The sequence below is a fragment of the Pholcus phalangioides genome, unplaced genomic scaffold (genome assembly GCF_987345545.1).
Source record: "Pholcus phalangioides strain wild (caught in Gottingen) unplaced genomic scaffold, Ppha-v1.0 ptg000001l_1, whole genome shotgun sequence".
Classification (NCBI taxonomy): Eukaryota; Metazoa; Arthropoda; class Arachnida; order Araneae; family Pholcidae; genus Pholcus; species Pholcus phalangioides.
In genome coordinates, this window is record NW_028301594.1 from 27,790,719 (window position 1) to 27,812,435 (window position 21,717).

The window sequence follows — 21,717 nt, forward strand, 5'->3', positions numbered from 1 at the left end:
TTTGAGAAAAACTACTCTAGAGTGCACGGGAACTTTAATCATAATCACCCTGTGTGAAGGGTATCCTATAAGAGCTGATGAGGCCTTTACTTCACCTACAGTCCGTCGTAGAGGTATGATTCCAATTTAAAAAATGCTCAAAAGGCGTTAAAACATTACCCGGTGCCAGTTTTGAAAGTGAACATACATTGTGTCACAAAGAACCTCACCGTCACCACAGTGCTGGTCGGCTGAAGTTGGTTCTGTGTGGCTCCCAACTTCTTCTGGCAGTTACAGCTCACCCTGTATATATGTAATTAAATATTTGCAAAACAAAGAAAAACTTATCTTCTATACAGCTTAATTGCTCTTCAGAGAAATGAGTTATTTATAATTTCACGAATATGAGAAACATAGGTGGAGATAGACTTGGAAGTCTGTGGGGGGGGGGGCGGTCATTATTGCTGGGGGGGGCATGGTGATGATGATGATGACGATGATTTCAATTCATATATATACATTAGATCAGTCGACTCCACCTTTCACGCTGGGGGGGGGGGGCCGTATCTCCGCCCATGACGAGACAACGCTAATAATAACATTTTAATTTACAGGATTTGCCATTTTACGCATCAAAATATAGAAAATTTTGATAAACACACACACAATATAACATTCAATCAATTCAAGTTATACTGAATTTTTCAATTTTGTTTCTTATTTTTGTTCAAATTATTTCAATCTTCTTTGTTTTCATGAATCCGAATTTTGTAAAAAGAATAAAAAAACACATAAAACAAAATTTTTTGCTAACTTTCATGTCAATTTTTTTTAAATGAATTCAAATAATTGAGAGTTAGAAATCATCTCAATTTAAATACATTCACAAAACGTTAGCTCTAATTTCTAATCCTTTATCTCATAAAAAGTTTCCCATATTTCATACCAGGTAACATGAATGAATGTGATCTTTCAGTATTAAAACATACAGAAAGTATTAAATCAAAAAAATTATTTATATCAGTCTAATTCAGCTTTTATATTGAGAGAAGGGAAAAATTTCTTTTATAAATTATTTGAAAGAAGAAATACAAGGTTATAATTCACAAATAAAACTATACTTGTAAAAGAATTTAAAAGTTTTAGTTTTAAATTATAAAATGCATGATGCTGATACGAAAAGTGTAAATCAGAGGTCTTCAACCTTTTTCTAGTCGCGGTCACTGTCTGCACCCGTAGTAAAAAAAAGAAGTAACATCCCATAAGGAATGTTTGACATACGAATGCATGAGATCAAGATGATTTCAATACTTGAATGCGATTTGGCACAAAAAGTTTAATTAGAACGTTGATCAAGATATCGGACACAAGCGTCGAGCACTCCGAGTGATTCAGGGAGCACCGTGGTGCTCACGAACAACGGGTAGAACATGCCTGGTCTAAATGCTGTGAGAAATATGTGACGTGTTAATTATTTTCGAAAAAAAGGAAAGGCATAAAATAGATCTCGACAACAAGTAAGCTCTTAGAAGTCTAAACAATTACATCACTTGACAAAAGAGATATAGAAATCATTGCTATTTAATTATAGTTTCATGGAAAAAGTTTTTCTTCTTCTTTCATGTGTCAAAAAGTGGACTAAATGTGATGCATAGAAAGATAAAAGGCAAGTACATAAAATACAATGAGAACAAATTTCTACGAACGGAAGAGTGATTTGCTGGCATATTATTCAACGAAAAATGGAGTTGAAAAAAAAAACTGTTAATACATTATGAGGTGAAAGGTTGCGAAACGGGGGGAAAAAGAATTGAATAAATAAATAAAAAAAAATAAATAAATATAAAAATTCTACGGTCAAAACTTCCGGAAATGCCCGCAAAACAAGCAAAAAAGAACGAAAAAAAGCTCTTTATTACGGAGAAGGAGATGAAATAGAGGTGAAAAAAAATATAATAATGATAATAAAAGAATCAGGTATTGCCGGTGGAGGAATTGTGATGACCGTAGAGACAAAGCTATTGTAGAAAAAAAAAGAAAAAGTCTGTATTCTGCGGCCGGTGATTGGTTGTTTTCTCGTCACGTGTCACGCGGGGAAGAACGCAGTTATGAATAGGGGCAAGTAACTCCCACCACATACCACAGACGATCAAAAGATTTCACGGCGGCCGTTTGGCAACACGTCCTTCTCCGTTCAATTCGACAGAGAGATTGATTTTAAATAAGTTTCAGTTTTTATATCGCATACTTGGTGTGTGGCGTGAAAAGGATTTCATTGGTGTAAATATTCTTGTCAATTTTTTTTCAATTGAGGTAAGTCAAACTCATTTTATTTCAAATAGACAATAATAAAGATAATTATAATTATATAATATTTTTTATTATTTTATAAAAGCGATTATTTCCATGAATGTTAAAAAAGGAACTCAATTTAAAAAATGTATTGTATCGTTACAAAATTTTAATATGGTATTTTGCCTCAAATTGCTATGGTTATGAACCGAAATCTAATGTATTAATCACATGTATAATAGTAAATCACATGTATTTGTCCAATTACAAATACATGATATGTTAAATAAGATTTCAAAAAATTCGCACGTACATCAACATGTTTGGGTGCAACTTATGAGCATACCATACAATTCTTTAAATTTTGGTTCATAACCTGCATCATCACTAGCTGAATCTACTAGGAAAATAACAAAATATTTGATTTGATTCACGTGGAATTTTTTTGCAATCGTGTTAAAATTTGACACAAAAATGACTTCTTTTCGTAGAAAATGGCATAAGTAGTTCAAAACTTATTATTGTTTTCACCATTTTTGAGACAATTTCGACCAATAAATGTTATTAAAGTTCGCTCCAGTACCATTTTACATAAAAGTGACGAGAAAGGTGGTCCGATACCTAAATGATAATTATAATTGATGTTTTAATATATCTATAGCTATGTGTGTGTTTTGTTTTCAAGAATAAAAGTTTTCTATAAACTTTTAAAAACCCTTTCTTTTTTTAATTAAAAAAAATATTTTTATACTTAGAAAAAGAGCAGTAAAAATTCAGATAAAAAGGATTGATTTTAGATGAGAATTATATTTTAGTTATCAATATTAGAAAAAAATTTCAATTGAGCAAATAATAAAAATCAATTCCGATTATCAACATTGAGTTTGGGTAGTAATTATCTAATTGTAGAGTTAAATGACAAACAAATCAATCATAAAAAATATTCATTTAAACTCAAATAAAAGCCTTTCTAACTTTTCTTCAGAACTCAATTTTTAACTTCATTTTTAGCACAGAAAATATTTTCAAGCAACAGCCAGTCTTTTTCTTGCGTGGACTAAATACTAGTATATCAATCAGTTAATAAGGAATAATAATTGAATTTTGTCAAATTTATTGTATTTTAATTTAAATTATATTTACGTCAGATTAAAAAAAATTACAATAAATGATAATTTTGGTTATTAAAATTAAAAGTGAATAACTTTATTTAATATTTTTTTGTTCGAAACATGAAAAATATAAATAGTATTTTAGTAAGTGAAAAAATCATTCCCATATATTTTCCAAAATTTTTGAAAAGGTAAAGGAAACGCGTACTTTACTACTTTGTCATACAGTTATATTAATTGTATTAATCAAAATAAAAATTCTGAACAATGGAAAAAGTAATACATTTAATATATTCTTTTTAGTTTTTTACTCTGATCTAAATACCTACCATATGCACTTTTATATAAAACATTGTTTAATGTATTTTTCAAGCATCTCATCACACAAATTAAATTTATTATCTTATGCTATTCTTATATTATATCGGCTTCAATTATATCGGCTATATTTTTTGTCTCATTAATATTGGTATAAAATTAGATTGTATGTGAGAAAATACTTTCTCATAATTCGTTCAATTTTTTTTTCGTAAATTATTCGAGAAAATCTGCAGAAGGAAAAACGATTTTTTTTTTCAATGTCTAATTCAACGATGATTTTAAATTATGGTTGGTTAACGATGGTTTTATTCAGTTGTATACAATGACGTTGTTATTATTTCGTATACTAAAAATCAGCTTTACAGCTGATCGATACTACCATCACTCTTGGAGTTGCGAATTTTGTCGACGCGAACATATTATGTGCTATCGGTTCACCGTCGACTTCGGCAGAAGTTTTTGTTTCAATAGTAGTTATTGGTTGTATCTAACTTTAGCAAAGATAAGTTTGATAAAGTTTTGGGCACCTTATAGTTTTTTTATATAAATCTGAATATCGTTTTTGCTGATCTTTTTCTCTTGCCTTTTATTATGGGATTATTATAATATTATTAATATTGAATTAAAGTTGTAAAACCGAACACGGAAAATGTATATAAATGCCATCCATTTAAAAACGCCCTATCCATTTTAAAAACAGATTTTCTAAGTGTGAAATATGCCTCCAAAGGGAAATCTGGTAGTTACTTTGGAAATTCTCGTGTGCCCCCCCCCCCCCTCCAGTAGCTTAACCCTTTATTTGGTCCTTTTGCTCTCAAGCAACATGAATTTCTTATATTTTTCAAATAATAAAGTATATTTTGAGCTCATTTCGGCATTTATGCTTCTAAGAAGCTCCTAAAAATTCGATTTTTACTTAGCTGTTCATGAAATATCTATAATTACCAGCAGAATGTCTCCAAGAGTTACAAGTCTCCTATTTCTTTACAAGCCAAGCAAAAACGATTTTTGACTCATGCACTTTGGGGGAGGGGAAATACCATGAGTGGAGGAGACTTATTGCTGTGCATTCTTCAACAATGACAGAAAAGTAAATAATAAATGATGTTTTTAAACTATTCAAATCTATGTAAATCATACAAATAGCAGTGTGTTCACTGAAGTGCAACATCCCATAATTTTTTAAGTATTGACAATAAATTTTTTATGTATTAGGGTAGCATGTGGTCATGTATTTTTTGTCATAGCATCCAGGGTATCTTATTTGCTTAATATTGACGCGTCAATTTTTTTTTTTCTCTGAATATTTCAATGCTTGCCAATTGAAGGGTTATTAAATATATAGAAACTCCCAAAAAGTAATTTCAGAATTATTTAATAAGTTTTCATTTTTATTTTTAAGTACTGTCCTTATAGAAACTGGGTATTAAGAAGCTCGAGTGAATTTTAAACATCATGGTGAAAGGATTCACTACAGCAAATAGTTTGAAACTCTGTTATAGTTGGACTTTCTCTCCCTTCCTTTTTATCGTGGATATTTATTTTTCCTCCAATCCCATCTAAAAGCTTAACGTTCATCCTGAATTTAAATACTGTTAGGTCTCAATTTGTTGTTTGTTTGTACGCTTTTTGCTTTTGTTTCGCGCGAATGAGAAAGAAAAAATTATTTGGAAGACGAAGAAAAAAAAAAGTCATTATTTTCTGTTACGGAAGCTGTCAGTAGATGGATACAAGTACAGTATTTGAATATTCAACATGCTTCAGTAAGTTTGCTAGTCAATGACATCTCTGAGAAAGACTATCCCTTCCTAAAGTACAACAAATAAACGAAGGAGAGGAAGTTTAATAAAGACGAGCGAGACAAGTCTATTTCCTTTTGTTTCCGTTTTTTTCTCCGCTCTCATTAATTAAAAAGATGTCCTGAAAGAATAATGTAATGGCCAGGGAAACGGAGGAGGAATATGAAAAATCCAATTATTAAAAATAATGAAAGGCTTTTCTTTTAATCGTTTGTGTTTTAGTCTTCACGCTCCATTGTTATCAGAGCTTTTTTATCTGTTTTTTTCGAAAGAAACATGATTGAATGCCTTTCATTTATTAGGATACACAAAGATATCTTATACTTGGAATGTGTAATTCAGTGTTGTAGGTGATTTCCATTTTCATTTCTCTCCCTTAAATCAGAGAAAGTGATAAAATCAGTTGATTTCAAACTTGAGACACCTGAAAAAAAAAATAGAAGAGATAATTAGCGTATAGCAGATTTTATGACTTTCGAATAAATTGAATTCAGGGAATTTATTACTGTATGTTTCACAATGAGAGAAATCAAAGAGGCTGATGGCAGTTGCAGCTCCTCTATTACCCTTTCAGACCCTGGTGCCGCAAATGTGTGGGTTGCTTTTTCCTCACTGTACAATTTTTCCATCTAACCTCGAGGAGTTAAGCGCCATGACTTAAAACATTGTGTAGGTTTTGAGTTAGAAATATGATGAGTGTGAACTTTGGGGGCTTTCATCAGAGAGCAGCACTTAAAGTTGAATTTTCAGGGGGTTTTTAAGATGGCTGCCAGGCGGAAGTGCCCTCGGGAAAAGTGCGATTTATTACATAAAATTTTGGAAAAAATTGTATGCAAAGACAGTCATATTTTGTATCATCTTGGCTAAAACTAATTTGAATGAAATGAATTATATCTTCACAAAAAATAATAATAATTGATCATTTGGGAAAAAAACTGAAAAAATGAAGATTTTTGAATATCAAAAATGCAAAAACAAATTTGAAAATTCCAAAAAAATGAATGCTCGGCTCTGAACGGTATAAATAAGGTGCCTTAGTGTAATATGGCCTTATCATACTTCGGTGAATTTACTTTGAAGCAGGTTTGAATAATTCTAAGAAAGTTTTGTTTTTTCTTCCAAACGTAGAAAAAACAAAATTCATATGTCTAAAAAAAAATTAGAGATATAAAACCAGAAACTCCAATATCACTAATATTGCCCGTTTGTAAATACCCCTCCCAAATCTGTTCTGGCAGTCACATAGAAAGAGTAAGAGAATATAACTATTTAGTTGTAGTTATACAAGACGATCTAAAATGGAATAGCCATTCTAAAAATGTCTGTAATACGTTAAGAAAACAAATTGCAGCTTTATATACATTTATATTAAGAAACATTGTAAGTCCGGAACTCCTTAAAACAGTTTTCCCATGCTTGGATCCAATCAAGAGTAACTTACGCTATTACAGTGTGGGGAGGTGCCTACCACGTTAACATCAAGAACTTAATTAACATCTATGATCGCATAAAACATAAGGTAATAACATTTAATAATCCAGATCTACTGAAATCAGAAATTTTAATACTTGATCTAAGGCAAATTTATGTGTATAAAATGATCATTTTCATGACTAAAAACCATAATCTATTTTACAAAACTAACAACGATAGAACCTCAAATAGATATAATTTCTTGTATTCAACTCCAAAAACAAATAAATACCTTGTTCAAAAAAGTATATGGAAAAAATTATCAGACCTTAGAATAAATAAACATCTCAAGAAGAAATTTTCACATTTTCAAACTCTATAACGAATTTTGAAAAGTTTATTGAAAATATAAATAGGTAACCAAGGCAAAATTTGAAAAATCTATTATAAAAAAAATAAAATAAAAAATAAATTCACGAAAATCATTAATAATTTCATGAAATAAGTGAATATCTTAAAATTTTTTTCATTTATTGGGATGTTTTCAATATAAAAGTCAACGAATTTCGTCAAACGACTATCGAAATGAAAACTTGTGAAGCAATCAGAAAACAGATTTCTATAAAGCGTGATTTACCAAAATGCTAATAATAATAATAATTCTAGCTGCACACACAATCAAAGTTTATAAATCGTTTTGTTTATGTCTAATCGAATACTTAATCCCAATAATGCGAAATGAATCAAAACGAATGAATGTAAATATTCCTATTTTTGGAAAATCCAATTACGCCTGAGACAAAGAGGTCCCCCCATAACACTCATGAAAAGTATTCTATGATTTCCTTATTACGTTCCCCTCCTCAGAGAATAGAGCACTTAACCAAAAAAATTATCCTGTGACTAATAATAATTTAAATCTTTTTATTCATGATGGCGTGCATTTGAAGCAGAATATGAGGCCCTCGGGCAGTAAATCGCATGTTCTCTTTGAAGATGGTATAGGATGCGAGATAGCAAGAAGAAAGAGGTTATTGGAGTCGTGGGGAGGAAAAACGATGTGAACCAAGCGGGTAGAAATAATAATATGATCACGGACACAGAACTTGAACGAATTACACGCTAGACCGAGTCTGTCTCTGTTTTTTTGTCTTTTTCGGTCTTGAACCCGTTGAATATTGCACCAGAGTCGGGGTCCTCATCTGCATTTTTAACGGTCGGCAATTTGCACGCTGACAAAAACCATTATGTTCGAAATGGTTAAAAAAAGAAATCCAGGTCAAACTTGTTAAGCTTGGAAAATGTTTTTTTTCCCCTATGTTAGTGAAGAGTCACAAACATTACAAGGGTCAAAACAAAAGCTTTTGTTTCAAGAGCGTATGAGGTATTTCCGTGATATATAACAGCGAAATGCTGTATTTGAACAATTAGAGTACTCGGTTGTTTACTTTGACTTTTGTTTTGTTGTGATGCTGTGTATTTGTTAAATTGTTCATATGGAAAAATCGTTCATGAAGCAGATCGATCTGTTTATAATTATAATTTACGTATAAGGGAGAGAGAGAAAAAATTTTTTTTTTACTTCCGTCTTGAAAAAAACACGAATAAACTTATGCCAAAGAGTTACGAAGCACATAAAACAAATACCGTGGAAATCACGAATAACACCATGAACTTTTACAGTACACAGTGCAACGAAACTTCAGGAATGCATACATTTTTCAGCCTACTGCAGGGTGATAGATACAAAAGTGACGCAAGTCGATATGAAATATTTTATTTTTGTATTTGAGTTAGGTACACATATGTGTACTTCTGGAGCGAAGAGGTTAACCATTAACATATCCTATTAATGAACCCAGACTTCATCTGTAAAGAGCAAGATCTTAGCCATCGATAATAACTAAAATTCGCTCTCAATTCCGGCACAACATGAACACTAAAAGAGTTAAACTCCAATTTTCTCAAAGCTCTGTGAGCAAGTCACCATATGACAAATCCATCTGTGATGTCAGCTTTCTCACACTCTTTGAAAGTTAGTTCAAAGGTTTTTTCACTTAGAACATTTCTTGCTGGTCAAGAAGAGATTAACTGGACCCCCCCCCCCTCCTCCAGTCTCCTAGATTTCCAGTTTCTCGAAATCGGGACAGTAATCGGAAGGAAATTATCTTGTTGATTAAGAACTTAAAATTCATTATTTAATGTCCTAATAATGGCTTCAAATGAATGTGTTGAAAAATTTTGCTCGATAATAATAATTCTTTGCATCTAGGAAAAACCATCTTGACCATACAATAAACTAAAAGCTACTTTCTCTCAAACCGAGCATAACTCACGTCTATCGCCATCTATGGGCAATTTACTACCTAGTGAGTTGTGCTGGAAGTTTAAATGTGTGTACCTAACAGTCTGAGTGCGTACCTAGTGTTGTATCTGATTTTTCAGTGCTGCTATCTATGTTTAAGAAGTGGGGTGAAGTGCAATGACTGAATTACATTTGTACCGTTTGTTTACCTCTGTTACCTCTCTGTGTCGAGACTGGCTCGCATTCGCGCCTCGAAGTTGGGAACTACAGAAAACTAACTTCAGCCGACCACCACTGTGGCGACGGTGGGGTTCGAACCCGGACCTAACGATGCGAGTCCGTCACTATGACCACACGACCACCACAGCTGCAACTAAAAGCTAAAGAGTATAATGGAATTTTTTTATTTAATTTCGAACAGTATACAGTATACATCTACCATTCATTGATTTTGAGAAAGCGTTTGACTCTGTCTTCACATCTGCTGTTGTTAAAGCTCGAGAAGTAATTGGGATAGAGAAACCATACATCAATATCATTAAGAAAATATATGACAGAGCAACTGCAACTATTCGCTCGGATAAAGAAAAAGAAAAGATTAAACTTGGAAAATGAGTTCGCGACAGGGTTTTTGTACTATCTCACCAAAACACTTTACTTCACTGTTTTAGAAGAAGTATTCAGAAAACTGGATTGGGGGATGAGAGAAAGGAATTAAACTTAAATGGTGTTTCATCGTATAAAAAACAATTCCGAGCAACTGAAAATATTGGAATGTCCCGTAATACGGGACACAAGTGGGTCCGTCGTATTGTTTCAGAAATTTTAATAGTCCTTTCGTTCGTGAAGGTTGAGAAATGCTGTTTTAAATCAGAACAATGTTTCGAGAGGGCTTTGTTTTTTGCTTATCAAGAAATTACCATTTTTTTGTGTGTGGATTATATGCCGCTGTGTATTATTTGCACTTCTGGCAATTCGGAATAGAAATAAATATATAAAAAAATAAGTTTATAATTTTTTTACGGTATAGATGGCGTATACAAATTCGAATGGAAAAATCGGCATTTTTCTTCTAGAAAAACTTAGTAATCACCCCTCCCCCGTATATTTCTAACAATTTCATTAATGAAATTTAAATTTCGATATTTTTTTCTTTGGGAATTATACGCAGGAAAAATTACGGTACCTCAACAAACTCGGAACACACATTCCGTCATGTACCAATTCGTTAGAAATGAATATTTACGAGGTTCGTGTACGATTAAGTTGTATTTTCGATACGCACATTTACAGCTGAACCAAGCATGATCGGGTCTATCGCGAAAGTGATGATTTACTACCGTAAAACGAGTTTACGAAAAATTCACCGATTAAAAATTCACAGACAACAGTTCAACTCGAGTCAGTGAGTCAGTAAGTGAGCGAGGAATGATCGAGTGAGTGAATCAGTGAATGATATAATAGTCAGTGAGTGACAAAGTGGTTAGTGTTGGTGAGTGAGCAAACGAATGAATGAGTGACCTAGAGATAGAGTAAGTGACTTAATGAGGGAGTGAGTGTCATGATGAGCGACCCAGTAGTAGAGAGAGGGATCTAATGAATGAGCGAGTAACAGAATGAGTGACTTAGTAAGTGAACGACCTGGTGATTGAGCGCGTTTGACAGAGTGAGCGACCTGGTTAGTGTAAGCGAGTGAGAGGGAGCGACCTAGTGATAAAATGAGCAACCTAGTCAGGGAGCAACAAAGTGAGTGACTTAGTGAGTGAGCGAGTGACAGAGTGAGTGACCAGGTGATTGAGTGTATAACAGAATGAGCGACCAGGTGATTGAGTGTATAACAGAATGAGCAACCTAGTGAGTTGATGATAGAATGAGTTATTTAGTGAGTGAATGACAAAGTGAGTGACCTAGGGAGTAAATTACCGACCTAGAGATCAAGTGAGCGACCGGCCCACTGAGATAGTGATCAAGTTGTATAGTGAGTGACATTATGAGTGATTGACCTGGTGAGTAAGTGAGTGCCAGGTCAGCAAGTAAGCGACCTAGGGAGTAAGAAGTGAGTGACCAAGTGAGTGAATGATATAATGAGTAACCTAGTGAGAGAGTGACAGAGGGAGCAGACCCCGTGAGCGAGTGATAGAATGGGTTACTTAGTGATTGAATGACCTTGTGAGTGAGTGAGCGAGAGTTAGCTAGCTCTAGTGACTGGCAGGTTTCGCTGTCACTAGACTAGTTCATTCACTTACTCACTCGATCGTTCATTCACTCACGTCGAACTGATGTTGGTGAATTTTCGCAGCGATGAATTTTCCATTCGGTGAGTGCCCAGTGCAGTCTGGTAATCGTTGCCGGTTTGCGATGACTACTATATTTGTTTTGTTGGCAACACGACTGGAATTGATTTTTGTACGAATATCAATATGTATGATATTGAAAGAATTAAATAATCTCTGTTATTTTATGGGGGAGGAAGTTTTCTTCAAAATCAAAAAAAAAAAATTTCACGGGGAAACTTTTAGAAAGAAATCACAGAAAATAGAGAACTAATATTCAAACAAAAAGTTCCATCAAAAACTTTCCACTGAATTTTCATGAACGTATGATTTTCATGAAAATGGTATTGTTTTCGAAAATGATCATAAAAATAAATCTGCGAAATGTAATCAGTGGACCGCATCATCATGGATGCCTGATTGCTTTTCGTGGTTATTGGGAAATTCTTATTGATGTAGCATTGATCCTCGGAATAGATAATTATGATAATTATGATGTCATACATCAAGAACATGTAGCTTTTCATGAGACGACTGCTCTACATTTTTATTTTCCTACCCCGGAGTAAAAAGGCTGGGAAACCTTACATCCCATTGAAACTTTTCTAGTTTATTATGCTATTATTCTATTTCTCGTTTATAACTGAATACATTAGAAAAAAACCTTATTACGTATTGTGTTACAATGTATTATGTCATAACTGATAAGCATCTGGTTGAAGGATATTTCGTTTATGTACGTCTAAAAAAATTTAGTGTTTGGGGATTAGTCATTTTATTTGTAAGATAATTTAGTCATGTGTGGATATTTGTGTTCATAATTTTGGCATTTGTGATAAACGATTATAACAATGCCGAAATTGAAATTACCTCTGATAATAGGCCGTGACATGAAATTATGATCATGGTGTAACAGTCATGAATGAAGGCATTACCTAATCCACCTCCAGGGGGTTAAATAGGATCACAAGTCGAATGCGTTATTTGTTAAAGTCATTACGATTTTTATAAAGCGTGTCTATTTGTTATGTAAAAGAGGAAAGCGCTACGAGTCTCTCTCAATATGTATTTTTGTAAAAAATTTGCAAACATTTAAGCCCTTTTAAAAAAAAAGGGAAACATTCGAAAGAAATCGAGTCCAGGGTGTCGTTAATTTTGAACAGAGAAAAAAAATCCTAATTTGGGGAGTTTCGATCTGTCTTTTCAGTGTTATTTATTGCTACTATTCAGTGATACAAGTGCTGTTGAAAAAAAAAAAACCAGAGCAATAAAGAGGCCAACAATTTCCTGAAATGCTAACCAGTGTTAAAGCCATAAATATTATCGAACTTATAGAAATCTTATAGAAAATCGTGTGACATTCTTCAACATATAGCTTAAATTTTTGCGTTCTTTTTTCTTTAGTATATCATTCGAAATTCCTGTACTGTTGGAACATTAATCCGCGTATTCCCAAGATGAAAAGCTTCGATACTTCTCCGAGATAGAGTCGTTTCAACACAAATAAAACTTTGTAGTTTTTAGGCAAAATGTCTCATGTCTGCTAGTAACAAAATATTCATTAGATAAGTCAAGATTAAATTGATTGAATATTAGTGATTAACTGAAAAAATCATCGGAATTAACAAAACAAAAACACGAATATAGTTAGTGTAAGAAATTATTTTCACTAATTTTTCAAAGATTTTGAAGGTGGACTGATATTCATATTTTGTATGAATTCCTACATGATGAAAGAATTATAGGCCACGATATCTACAAAAACACGTATTTCCGATAACTATTAAAATGACGCAACAACATCATTTTCATGACTTCCACTTGAAATGCATCGTATGTTATCCACTGTATTCGGAGATTTAAAAGAAATATTTCCAAAATTATGAGAAAAGCAAAAAAAAAAAAAGATGAAGAACAAAGAACATTCCTAGAATTCTAATTTACAGGTGCAAACTTGTATTGGGTCTCAGCCAGGCCCGTCTTTTAGGGGGGGGGGGGGCAATAAAAATGGTATATATATATATATATATATATATATTTATATTTATTTATTTATTTATTTATTTATACATACATTGAGTACATATGCTTTGCGCGCCCCGCCCCCACCCTATAAAAAGTTGAAATGACGGTCCTGGGGTCTCAGGGCCCTCCCTACCCACTGCCCATAATACTTATGGAAAAATATTGTGTTAGAGCCTCTCCTTCCCCCAAATATTCCTTCTCTCTCCAAATACTCCCCTTCCCTCCTAGTATTTTCAATTATGTCTTTTTTTTAAATTTATATGTTTTTAAATAATATAATTTATATTCACGCCTATGATTTTACTTTGCCAAAAACATTTATACGCAAAAATGTCACATTGTAGGGTAGAATTCACCTCAAACCTGTGAATTGTTGCCACAAAAAAATTTCATTTACGATAAAAAAAAAAAAACTATTCTACTGTAATAGAGCAATATATGATACAAGAGGAAACCCTCCATTTTCTAACATTTTTTTACTACTGCATTTTGAATTTGTTTTGTCGTAAACCTTCGTGAGACAATTCTTAACAACTTCTTAGCGTGCCGCAGGTTATCAGACCACCGCCTGAACTTGAGTATGCGAATCTACAGAATCAGACCAGGTTGTGCTGGATTACCGAAACCACCGGATTACTGGAAATCAATTGATAACGCCCATTTGAAAAACATAAACTTCTGCCCACAGACGTGTAGTGACATGTGTTCCTATCGTATGGCTCGAACACCCGCCTAAAAACACAGGATTACTGGACGGGCAGGACTAGCGCACGGCCAACATCAGCTGTAGCAGAAACTTTCTATAGCTGGTGTTGGCACGGCCGGATTACCGGCGTCTCTTCTGAATTGGCATTGTTAGTACTGCCATGAAAGGCATTTACAAATGTTTATTCACAGCAAAAATTGTGTAATTGATCAGCTGATGACTGAAACTCGGTTGGTTGTTTCACCCTGTAAAGTAGTTTACCGCTTAACTTTTGTATACTACACAGAGAGCAGCCTCGTGGAAACTTTATTAACATTTTCGGAGGAGTAGATAGCGCAAAATACCGATGATATTACACACCCTCGAAAGAACAAAAACTGGTGGTGAATTTAAAAATACAAAAAAGGTAATTTTGAGGGGAATGTAAAAAAATATCGCTGTAGCACTGTTTCGAAATCTCCCAAAAAAGATATCGCTATAGAGGAATTTATCATAGTAGAGGATATCGTTGTATGGAGAGAAGTAGTATAGGCGATTCCAAATACGATTTAAATAAAATGCAGTTATAGAGGTATTTATCGTTATATTTAATATCGTTTGTATGCAAGGTTTCAATGTATTGAAATGTTATATGCGAATATACAGGTGGTCCCAAATTGTTTATACAGCGGATATCTCTGCAACCGTTGATTTTAGAATGATACTTTTTCTTCAAAAGGTTTTCAAATTACCGTGGTTACTCAAAATTGCCTTGAATTTCTCAAGGGACCGTATACATAAAAAAGTAGAAAAATTACCTGTATATGTAGATCCTGTGAGCTAAAACTTCCAATTAGTGAAATGTAAATGCGGCTCTGAGAAGTCATTTACAAAAAAATTTAATATTTTTAACTAAATGCAATATTAACGGCGATATTTGACTGAATTTTTCAGCATTTTTCACCAGCGATTGAGTTTATAAATTGTGAAACGTGAATTTCATTCAAAGTTGTAAAACTTCTGTAATTGTCACAATAATTGTAAAAAGAAATGTAATTGTTATTTATTTTGAATAAAAAGAAATGAAATCATTGAGTTAATTCTATTTGTGTACAGTCCCTAAAAATGACAACTTTCGACCCAGTGAAAACTTGCCAACACAGTAATAATTAAGTTGCCAAAACATAGTGATATTATATATTTTATATCTCGATAAATATTGCATTTAAGAATATGAAATCTTTTGCAAATGACATTTTATAGCGGGATCTATGTACATTTCTTCTTTAAGCCTGGGACCGTGTGCAAACATTTGGGACTGTATATATATGTTGCATTATTATTTAAACTGCACTTATTATATATATGTGTGGTGTGTGTGTACAGAAGTTTTTAATTTTTATCTTTGAAAAAAATGTGTACTTTTCTTCGTTCCATTATGAGGTGTTGGAAAAGTAGAGAAGAAATAATTTATAATACGCACGTGAGAACGTGATATCATCCCTCAATAACGCAGTTTCTTACATTCTGAGGAATTTTGTAGTTACGCATAAATGACTTGCCAGCTATATAGAAATGGGTTTTAGTTTTATTACATACATACAATAGAGGGAAAAAAATGAATTCTCATGCCCATAAAATGAAGGGGGGAAACTGAGAAACATCAAAGAGAAGAGAAAACGCGTGGCATTAGCACTCATCACTGAGTCGTCAGCAAACATCTTCCAGGCTAGAACTTTCATGTTTTGTTACCTTACCTGTTATATGCATGTATATCTCAACAAGTCTTATCTCTTTTTACTGGTTTATTTATTTATTTATGTTTTTCTATACGGTTCAGAGGATGATAATAGAAAGGCGGGAAGTTCTGTCGGACATTCTGTTCCGCCGTCCTACGCACTCCCACCAAAGCGCCACATCATCTATTCTTTTTTTTTTTCCTTTTTCGCTACTTAGTTTATATGTCACATTTCTTTTTATTCGTGTGGTGATGAGATCGTTGACCACGAAGCCGACGCCAGCCATCACGGATGTGTGTGTGTGTATGTATATATATACCATCCATATCATCAGCCTTTGATGTCGTCACACACGAAACACTTTTTTTAAAAAAAAACTCTCTTCTTATTTCCATTGGCTTTGCTCACTGGACCATCCGGTAGGGCTATAGCATTAAGCATTTTTCCTCCTTCAAAAACCTTTTTTAATTATCCTGTAGATTAAAGCACGTCATTACTGATGGACTTTTATACGGAATCCCGAACAAACACTGGCTGGGCTCGTAGAACACGGATGTGAACGCACGGGGGATGTCTCACAACACAATCCTGTTTCACGATAAAACGAAGGCTCAAAGCTACATCTTTCTCTTTTCTATATTCATCTCTTCAGTCACGCTTAATTATAAAATATCGTTCTTCACGCTTTTATGGTGAAGCGATATCTCGTATGATAAAAGGTATGCCTTCTAACATAAATCTGGAAGAAAAAGAGGAGTTACTTTCAAAGCTGTTTTAACGCATGGGTCATATTCGATAATACTATGTGGGATTATATGCCAGTGTTAATTTCCAATTTGTATTGTATGCAGAAAGATTCAAGAATTTTTCTTTTCTTTTGTGTCTACCGGATTGTAAGAGATCGGATTTGTAACAAGGCAAATAAATAAACATTATTATTAAATACATACATTATTATTATTATATACAAGTGGCTCCCAAACTGTGGGTCGCGACCCCCCGGAAGGGGTACTTAAATGAGCTGGGGTAGGGGGGGGTTACGAAATATTTTTTTAAAAATTAAATGCCTTAAAATAAATTTATTTTGTATTCCTTCACAACGTAAACGAATATATTTCAAACCCAAAACACGCCTTAACTCTTAGCTGAGCTACTTATTATCCGTGACACATTCACTAGTCAAAAAGTGAAGAACACAACTAATAAATAAGAGACTAGGATGTCTGGAAAAAGAAATTTTTTTCATGTTTGCAGACAGCCTTGTAAAATTTTAAGTATCGGGTTTCACGAAATCATGTAGTTACAGATTTTAATGATAGGCAGCCCTACAATCATTCAACTTTCATTGGTTAGCCAACACAGGTTGATGTATCCACTGCATACACACATACAAGCACGAGCACTGACGTATCCCGATCAGACTGTCAGTTTTCTAAAAAAATCGAAAAATGTAGAGTTTATTATGCGCATAACTACGGATGGTATCGGTGCAGTGCCACCTATCGATAGAATTTTAACTGAAGTTAAAAAGTGAAGGGGGGGGGGGGAGTCGCCAGTAAAATTCTTTTCTAAAGGGAGTAGCGCTTCAAAAAGTTTGGGAACCAATGTAATATACTATGTTGGTATGTTCGAGAATATTCAAATCGTTAGACTGATACTTCCAGAATAGAAAAGGGGAAAGCACAGGCAACACCCACTTAACACCAAGTATCCTTATCTCCGTAGATGTTGACTCCGAGCAACAATATTATACTCCATAAGGTTAGAGGCAGGTATTTCAGGTTACGAGCTTATATATACTTTATATAAATACAGATATGTACAAATTCAGTGGTCATAAAGGCCTTAGCCAGAAATATCTTTCAAAGGGGGACAACTGGTATTTCGGAAGGGGAGGAACTAAACTGAAAGTGCTGTGAACATAAATTTATCCACGTGATTCCATATGTATCTATCATTTTCTTGCATTTAGCACCCCCTCCTACACTCCCGCACGCTAGAGCCTTGATAGCCACAACAGGCAAATTCTTCAACGAGGTGACTAGGGGAAAAATGCGCATAACAAATATGGATGGGAATGATTTTTTAAATATGGTTGCCATGAATTAAGAATGTGTGGCCTCTCGATTATTCCCAACATGAGAAAATATCCGCGCATTCCTCTTTTTCTTTTTTATTAAACGTGCTGGTTGTGAATGAATTTACGACAACAGATGGTAAGTTATCACATTTATTGGCAACCCCTTTTGGGGAAAAAACTCTCTAAGACCCCATAACCTGGAATTGTTCCTCTAACCAAGCGATACCGATGTTCCTTAATCGAAGCATTTGGGTGACGATGTAACAATATTTCATAGCCTATCCTTCTCTCCTTGTTGTAAGTCTCAAACACTTCAATCATCCACCTACGCTCTTCCAATGAAAATTATTCAAAAAATTGAGTTTCCCGCTGTAGCTCAAGCCCCTTGTACCAATAAGAGCCAGTGTAGACGGAGCTGTCTTAAAAGCATCATGGGCCCTCGGGCCTAGTGATTTTTCTGAGACCCTACCTGTCAAATTCTCGAAAAATTCCACTACTCGTTTTTCTGAGGACCCCGGGTGGGCCCATGCGTTAAGACGGCACTGCGTGCATATCTTCTCCGCCGCATCCCCTCGAGAGACCAAGTCTAAACTCTTCTGTAGGTACAGTCTTTAAAACCATATACGGCATACTTTACACCAGGATACTTCAGCCTTTCAGACATTGCGAGCCAAATTATACTTTGCACCATGTCGTAGTCATATCGTGGTATTTTCGGTTATTAAACGGGAGGTTCCCCAAATTTATTGAACACTTTTAATTTACTCTAAATTTATTTCTTTCGTTAAATTTGAATTTTTATTTATTTTCAAATAACTTCCTTTTCTTTAATTAATTAATTTTTTAAAATCAATTATTTCTTTTGTTAAATCTGAAATTTGTCCCAATAATTCTGATAAATTGCTTTTTCATAATTTTAAATTTTCTCTCTCATTGATCATAAAATTATTTCTCTGATTTATTACAATTAACAATTTTGAAATTATTTCTATCAGTAGCGTGTTCTGCAATTATTTCTTCCAGTAATTCTGTAACTATTCTTTCATTACAGAATTACTGAAAGAAATAATTGCAGAACAGTTATAAATTTTCATCAATTAAGGAAATGAGTGTTTTTTAATACCTCTAAAATTTTTTCTTTAAAGTTTTTTTCAGCATTTTTTAAATCCTGTAATATTATGTATAGCTTTTAGACATGGGTGGAGATATGGGGGGGGGGGGGCCCAAGCGTCAAAAGTGGAGTGGACAGATCTAATGTATATATGTATATATGAATTGACATCATCATCATCTTGCCCCCCCCCCAGCAATAATGGCCATGCCCCCCCCCCCAGACGTCCAAATCTATCTCCGCCTATACTTTTGGATTTAGCCGAATTTGGCCACCGAATCCATTACGACGGCCCTTTCAATGTATCAAATGCACAGCATTACTACTCTATTGAATCTAGAAAAATATTTCGAAATTCTAAATATACAGCAGTACAGATTTCAGTGGCCAGAGCTATTTATTTATTTTTTGGAATTTAATCGTTTTCCTATGTAAAGTAGTAATTTTCTAAGAATGATCGGTGGGCCGTGGGTTGAAGACCGCTGCTCCACACCAAGAACTAAACCTCGGAAAAGCGGAAGGATCACTTCAAAAGAACGGGAACATTAATTAAAATCTAGCACTCTGAGCTATAGGTTCCTTGGATCCACACACATTTATATTTCCAGTAGAAATCTACAAATCTACACCATCAGTAGCTTTACCTATCACCAGTAAAGTTTAACACCTTTATTCCTTGAAGAAGAAACTGCATTCCCTTATGCAGTATCGTTTCTCCCTTATATGCAATGTATTTTAAGATCTATAGTATGTACTTCCATATTCATTAGAAATACATGAATGCGGAAAAATTAAAACGGATTAAGATAATGATGGAGTTGATAAATAGGTTCTGCGTGTCGTTAAATCCTCTGGATGCGTAACCTGTTTCTCTGATAGTTACATGTGTTCACTGTTGCGTCAACCTGTGTTCTTCGTATAACTGTCATGCATCTAGCGAACCTAACCCGCAATAATTTTATTTGCAGGGGCAGATTCACGGGCTGTCAGAGATGTCGGAGTACATGAATGGAACGAACGGTCTCAACGGAAGTCTGAACGGAGGCAGCTGTCCTGATCCGGTGGCCCAACACTGGCGGGTTGGCCTGCTCAACAGCCACTGCAGGTACCTGACAGCGGAATCTTTCGGTTTTAAAGTGAACGCAAACGGGGTCGGTCTCAAGAAAAAACAGCTCTGGACTTTGGAGCCCTTCGGAGAGGATGACGCTGTCTGCCTGAGGAGTCACCTAGACCGCTACCTGAGCGTGGACCATTTCGGCAACGTCACTTGCGAGGACGAAGAGAAGACAGAAGGAGCCAAGTTCTACGTGGCCGTGGCGAACGACGGCACTGGCAGGTGGGCTCTCAGGAATGCTGTCAGGGGATATTTCCTTGGAGCTGCCAACGATAAACTGCTGTGTTCTGCAAAGGTGAGGATTCGAGTCAAAGACCTCTAAATAATTTCTATATATTTATTTAATGTCTATCAAATATTTAATACAAAAAGAATTAAATAATTTGTTTTTAATAGGTGCCAGGGCCTTCAGAGCTTTGGACAGTTCACTTGGCGGCAAGACCTCAAGTAAATATCCGCAGCGTCGGTCGCCGCCGATATGCCCGACTGTCGGCAAACCAGGAAGAGGTGCACGTCGACGCTAATACGCCATGGGGAGAGGATACCCTGTTCACCCTGGAATTCCACGACGGGAGGTACGCACTTCATGCCTGCAACGACAAATACTTGAAACATGATGGAAAGCTGTCCGACAATCTTGATCCCGAGACCCTGTTCACACTGGAGTTCCACTCAGGCTACTTGGCACTCAGAGATAACCTTGGCAGATACATGGCTCCACTGGGCAGCAAAGCCGTGCTCAGGACGAGGTCGCCTACAGTCACCAAAGACGAACTGTTCTTCCTGGAAGACTCCGTCCCCCAGGCCGCCTTCGTAGCTTTCAATGGGAAATACGTCTCCGTCAAACAAGGTAAGGCTTTTTAAAGTTTCAACAGCGCCCGCTTGCATCCTCCTAATCGCCTAATCGAGGCTCTGGTCGTGATATCGTAAAGATCCATAACGTTAGTTTCACACTGGACCGTAAATTCCTGAATCCCGACCGCAGTTAAATCGGTTATGCTCCAATACATGTGTTATAATAATAATAATAAACGTAATAATCGCGTGCAGACAAATTTGTGTATGGATACGCAATGAATCAAATTTGAGAAGAAAAAACTGTGGTCGGATGGCAAAATGTTATATATAAGTCACTTTCTAAAAATTTCAAAATAGACAGTAGTGAATAACATTTTGCCAACATGCGATTCTGTGGCTTTTGACTTGTTACAATTAGTCTCTCTCTGTTGTTTTCTCACGAACTGAAAGAGAAAGACGATATTTTGCCACCTTTCTAAACCAAAGGTACTCAACCTTTTGGAGGATGTGGGCCATTCATTGAAAACGTGTCACGGGCCACATTATTGCCTGGAAATGGGCCGAGGGCTGCTTAAGTGATCTGGAACTGTGTCCGAGGTCCCTCCTGGGCTACTTGAGTTACCTGGAATTATGCCACGGACCAACTGATTGAAGTGAGATTGTGCTGCTGG

General features: G+C 34.9%; 1 protein-coding gene across 1 annotated transcript in view; it reads left to right on the forward strand.

Moving 5' to 3' along the window:
- The first annotated feature begins 2,126 nt into the window (after positions 1 to 2,126).
- The window catches only part of LOC149090248 (protein singed-like), a 58,980-nt gene continuing 39,389 nt past the window's right edge, over positions 2,127 to 21,717 (forward strand). The window contains exons 1-3 of the mRNA XM_089233340.1: positions 2,127 to 2,292; positions 20,103 to 20,543; positions 20,645 to 21,098. Coding sequence (XP_089089466.1) covers positions 20,127 to 20,543; positions 20,645 to 21,098 — 871 coding nt within the window. The 5' untranslated portion in view covers positions 2,127 to 2,292; positions 20,103 to 20,126. The remainder of the gene's footprint in view (positions 2,293 to 20,102; positions 20,544 to 20,644; positions 21,099 to 21,717) is intronic.